General features: G+C 39.1%; 1 protein-coding gene across 1 annotated transcript; it reads right to left on the bottom strand.

Moving 5' to 3' along the window:
* Positions 1-259: 259 nt before the first annotated feature.
* On the bottom strand, positions 260-4243 carry LOC131238042 (uncharacterized). The gene is made up of 4 exons (XM_058236167.1): positions 1550-4243; positions 826-947; positions 700-743; positions 260-486 (listed from the first exon to the last, which is right to left on the bottom strand). The coding sequence occupies exons 1-4, from the start codon at positions 1646-1648 to the stop codon at positions 260-262; spliced, it is 492 nt and encodes a 163-aa protein (XP_058092150.1). The 5' UTR covers positions 1649-4243.
* Between the last annotated feature and the right edge of the window lie 1189 nt (positions 4244-5432).

Here is a 5432-nt window from a genome sequence, read left to right as displayed (position 1 = left end):
TAAATAAATAAAAAAAACAAATCCGCTATATGGTCTAAATTTAGGCTGAAGTGATGTAAATCCCACACACAAGGGAAAAAAAAGTCAAAAAGTAGCATTCAACAAATTGACGCATGAAAAATTCACATATATTAAAAGCTTACGTGCCATTTAAATATTTAGATGCAATGTGTAAAGCTAAAAATTCTGACTGAACATAACTTTCAATGGGCAATCTCAAAATCCGGATGTGGGCCTTTGACCATTTTTCTTTTGGGGACTATAAGTTTAGAATTATTATATGGCTAAAAGCACAACTTATGGGGGTATTTATCGAATCAGTACTAGGTCTATACACAAAATATGTGGCATTTGTAATGTTTTCCAGACAACTAAGATTACTTGAAGGTATTTGAGCCAAGAATGACAAGGGAAAAGCATGTACATACATACCTGCTGCTTTTGCTTCTTCTTCTACTGCTTCGGTGACACCTTTAAGAAGCAAGCCTAAAAAGGTAGAAAAAGATGAATGTGAGGTTAGAAAAGTCTTCATAGGCTATTCTGCATCAACATCAAGCAAACAATGAACCTATTGTTTCGTAGGTTTCCTGAAGTTGAGAAGCAAACAGTAGTTAACAAGACTTTTCAGCTTCCGACTATAGCGGTCATTACAGATACAAATGATAGGAATTTTGGAAATCTTAATACTAGTAGACATACCATCAACCTCGTCCATAATCAACACAGATTTTGGATGCTTTGACCTGATTCAAAGATAGATAGCATTAGAAAAATGTCAATTATTCTTCAGAACATCAGAATAAGCAGAACAAAGTAAAGACCAACTTGTCCATGTTAGAACTCAGAGCTTCGTTGCTGATGAGTTCTTTTATAGAATTTGTTGTACTTCCACCAATTCCTTCAGCAATTGTGGAGTCAGCCTTTCCACGGTTATCACTAGCATTAACCTACATGACAAGAATGGAACTTTTAAACTGGGAACGAAAATACAAAGTCACCAACAACCGTATATTTAAAATCCCAAGCGTTGGTTTTGGTGAACCCTTCTATGCTACAAATAGAAACAAGGGCCATAATGAATGGTTGGATCTGTAGGGAAGTGCGGAAGGTGAGCCCTCAAGATCTGACGGTCTACACAATGTTTGGAACCTTTACAAAGCAGAAGATTGACGCTCCAACGGATGAGACCATATCATCCGGTCTTATCCCTATCTCCTATCATAAATCAAATTCAATTTTGAATTTGAAATATAACAGAAAAGGAGAAAGGCCGGAAGATGCCTAAACTTATGGGACCCACTCACTAGTGATTGCTCACCAGTGGGCCCCACCGGCCTACGTCCAATAGGATCTAATCTAAACAACATAGCAGACCCCAAAATTCCATCTGGATGTCTCCACGGGGGGCGTCACTCTTCAGTGGGGCCCACCTGTTGTATGAATTTTACTGGTTTTTGGGATCTAGGCCTAATCCCCACACAGCTAGCACGTATCATAATCTATCCCTTGAGTTGCTACTCCTGTGCATGTTAGAAGAGGGGGAGCTTACGGTGAAAAGTAAAGATTCCCTTTCAATGGTAGGTCTCCTATTCGACCCTTGCAGCTGCGGCACTTTTTCCTTCACTCTTACACGTGTTGCCACATGCATCTATTCGACCCTTGCAAGGTGTGCCCCACAGAGTTGATAAATGGTGCATCCTTGGACTTTCAGTTTGTGCTGGTGGGGCCGCCTCTTGGTTGATCAGATTGTTGATGGGTTACCAAACTGCACTTGATGGATCTTAAACACAGCCATCTGATCCCTTTATCAGTGACCTATAGGCTACAACAGATGTCTGGATGGATCTAACCAGTTGCCGATGAATGGATCTGATATTTTTTCCAAACACCAATGTTTAAACAATATCTAAGAAAAGATAAAATAGAAACTGTCATCCAAACAATTTTCTCAAGAAATATAAATTTCTTAAACTAGGTTTTCAGAATTTTTCCATAAAAATATGCTTCACAAAATTCTTCTTTTTTTTTTGAAAGGCATGCTTCACGAAATCTTTTTTCAAGTGTCAACCAAACAGGCCCTAAACGGCTTCTCATGTAGCACAGATGTGGCCCCATTTAGTTATGGACATGGCTTTGCAAGGTAGCATAAGAGAAATGCCAACAGACATAAGGATGCCTAAAGGATTTCTCATTTCTTAAAGGATTATGCGCCATTGCAGCAAATGCGTGCACAAGTGGACCTTTCATCAGGTTGGAACTGCCTGAATATGCCATGGCCCAAAGAAAAGGCTGGTCCACTCATCAACTGATCCACGTGCATGTCGTATGTGAAACCTGTGTCATTTTTTCTAACTGCATATTCATTATACATAGACCATAGATGAGTAGACCAGCCCAATTACTGGGCCAGTGCATCCAACGAATGGAGTAGATCCGGCACGTGCGCCAGCAAAAAAAAAAAAACTCTGATCATCTTCAAGTGGATCACCTTGTGATTACATGTATTTCTAATCATCAACCAACAAACATCACACTAGAACAGGTCCAGTGGCAGAATATGTACAAGCAAAAAATAAAAAATAAAAAAAAAATCAGAAAATCAAACCAACAACATTGCTGTCATCATCTCAGGTCTTGTTTGGTAGACACCTAAAAATGAGTTGATATTATTTTACGTGACAGTAATTATGTATTAGAGATCAAGATCTCTAATACATAATTACTTTGAACTAAAATGAGATCTACTCATTATTAGGTATCTACCAAACAAGGCCTTAGCCCATTCCCAACAATTTGGGTTTGCTTTTAGAAGGTAGATTGGCAAAAGTTTTATGATTGGCCACCTAGAAAATACCATCAAGAGCTAGTAATAACTGTAAGAATATCACAGCGAATTTTATCAACAGCTGACGCATTGTATGCTTAGTATACAGCAGCTCACCAAATCACAAGATTGGATGTACCAAAACAGTGCTTATTAGTTACAGCAGGAAGTTGGTAAGTCATTGTCACCTTTAAGAACCCATACACACTTTGAATCCTACATACAAAAATGTTTCTTTCGCTTATGGAATGTTTTACACTGAACTCAACGGTAAAGGCAGAATTTTGTGCGCGCTGTAAAAATAATGAATCGATACAACAAACCTCTCGGAGTTTGAATTTGAAACAATGATATATGCCCATGAAGCTCACGTACCAGGCCACCAAATCCATGAAACCCATCTGGGCATTTCTTTATTGGAAGCATGACAGATATATGAGTTTGGATTCCTTGAATTTGCAGTGCAGCACCACACAAATACTACTCCTTAGCCCTAAACAGATGAAGGAGAAGAACCCCAAGTCATGAAATTTAACAGAACATGTGAGAGGCAACTAGCAAGTTATCAAAGATAATCCCAGAGTTCCAAGTATATCAGGTGCCAGGTGAAAAAACATGGACTGTTTGCATCTTCTTTAAGAAAGAGAGAAGGATACTCTTGCAGAGTCTCATGAGTGACAATCCATACAAATGCAGAGGCAGAGAGAAACAGGATCATAGCATCAGTTTCACATGTGGCAATCCCACCAAGATCTCTTTGTTAGTTGGGGGAAGAATTGGCACATGTACCTCAAATTAAACCATCCCAATCTTTGGCCCGGCTTTGGACAGGAACATTGCCCTGAAATCAGATCAACTGAATGCTCCTAACCTTTGATTGGCGGACATTTGTTAGTTGAATTTCGGCTTACTTTTCATTTTAACCATCTGTGTGATGCCCACTAATCGGATGGTCACAACCATGCCTCTCAGCATAAATTTTGAAATGTCCCTCCATGATAGGCCTCATTTGAAAAGTTTGGATTCAGGAACATGTATGCCAAGTCTTGCGGCTCTTCCCCTGAGACATTTCATCAAACACATGTTGTACACACCTTAAACATTCACAACAAATGATGAATGGCAAGACTATTCTATGTCTACATCCATTGTATACATGGCATACATCTATAGCAACCCAGGCCATCTAGATCATTGGTCCCATTACAGAGTTTAGGAAATCCCTAATCCTTTTCCCATTATAGAGTTTAGGAAATCCCTAATCACCAATAAACCATAAAAGTGATTATTTAGGAAAGCCCTAATCCTTTTTCCATTACAGAGTTTAGGAAATCCCTAATTCCAATATTGTATCCACTAATAATTTGCAGATTTACAGATCTAAAAATAAAAAAATCTAAATATCTATTTGAGAGAAATGAGTACCTGGCCGGGAAAGAGATGAAGGGCAGGGGCTGCTGGCCACACCAGATCTGGAGATGATGCAAGTGAGGAAGAGAGAGAGAGAGAGAGAGAGAGAGAGAGAGAGAGAGAGAGAGAGAGGCGCGAGATCTGGAGATGATGCAAGTGAGAGAGAGAGAGATCGTGGAGGGAGAGAGAGTGCAAGATAGGTAGATGGAGAGAGGCGCGGGGTCCAGGAGCGAAATATATATATATATATGATTGATATATATATATATATATAAGGTAAAACAACCATGGACCTTGTTTTACACAGCGGCGGTGCAAGAGGTACCTAAAGTGCCGCTGTTACTCTCCTTTGTTGTAGTGCTTTCACATGACGAACTTTATTGTATAAGCGTGAGGCATGTCAATACTCCCTTAGAAATCCACTCCATCCATTAGTTTCACCACCCACATTAGGACAAGAGCCCAAAAATGACTTGAATCCAAAACTCAAGTGGGCCACATAATAGAAAATAGTGAGTATGAACGCTCAAACCTTCTTGGAACCCAATTGATGTTTATATGCCAAACAAATTGCTCATAAGGTTATTGTAATTGGAATGAACTAAAAATATGAATATTGGCCTAATTCAAAACTCGTGGCCCATGAAGGTTTCAATGGTGGGCGTTCAATTCACATAATTCTAAAATTTGCTAACGGCACTCCACTTGAGTTTTGGATGTCCATGATTTTTTTGGACTCGTGATGTACTAACATAAGCCAACAAAACATGTAACTGGAGTGGATGCTGTAAGGAAATTGTGATTGACTGCATTTAGCTTTTGCCCACGGGAACTCCTGTAGGCTAGGGCAAAGGCAATTTGCACCATTTTGGATTATATTTTCATGTGACGCCTAAAACACCCAGCCTAAACACCAACGGTAAATGTCTATATACATGTTTTATTGTAGTGGCATAAAACATTGGATCTCCACGGGGGCCGCCATGTTGTATGTGTAAATCCTCTTCATCTATTGGGTGGGAAACCTTATTTCTATGGTACATATATACAAAAGAATAACCTAATAAAAACGCTCAATGGACTATACTAATTAATGCCAAACAATGTAAAAGTTCTCCTAAAAGCTCTAAATTAAATTCATGCTTGTGGTCCTCTGACTTTTCGATCAAACTGATTTTTGTATCTTTACTTTACCCTT

Source organism: Magnolia sinica, chromosome 2 (genome assembly GCF_029962835.1).
Source record: "Magnolia sinica isolate HGM2019 chromosome 2, MsV1, whole genome shotgun sequence".
Lineage (NCBI taxonomy): Eukaryota > Viridiplantae > Streptophyta > Magnoliopsida > Magnoliales > Magnoliaceae > Magnolia > Magnolia sinica.
This window is presented reverse-complemented; position numbering and strand designations above follow the sequence as displayed.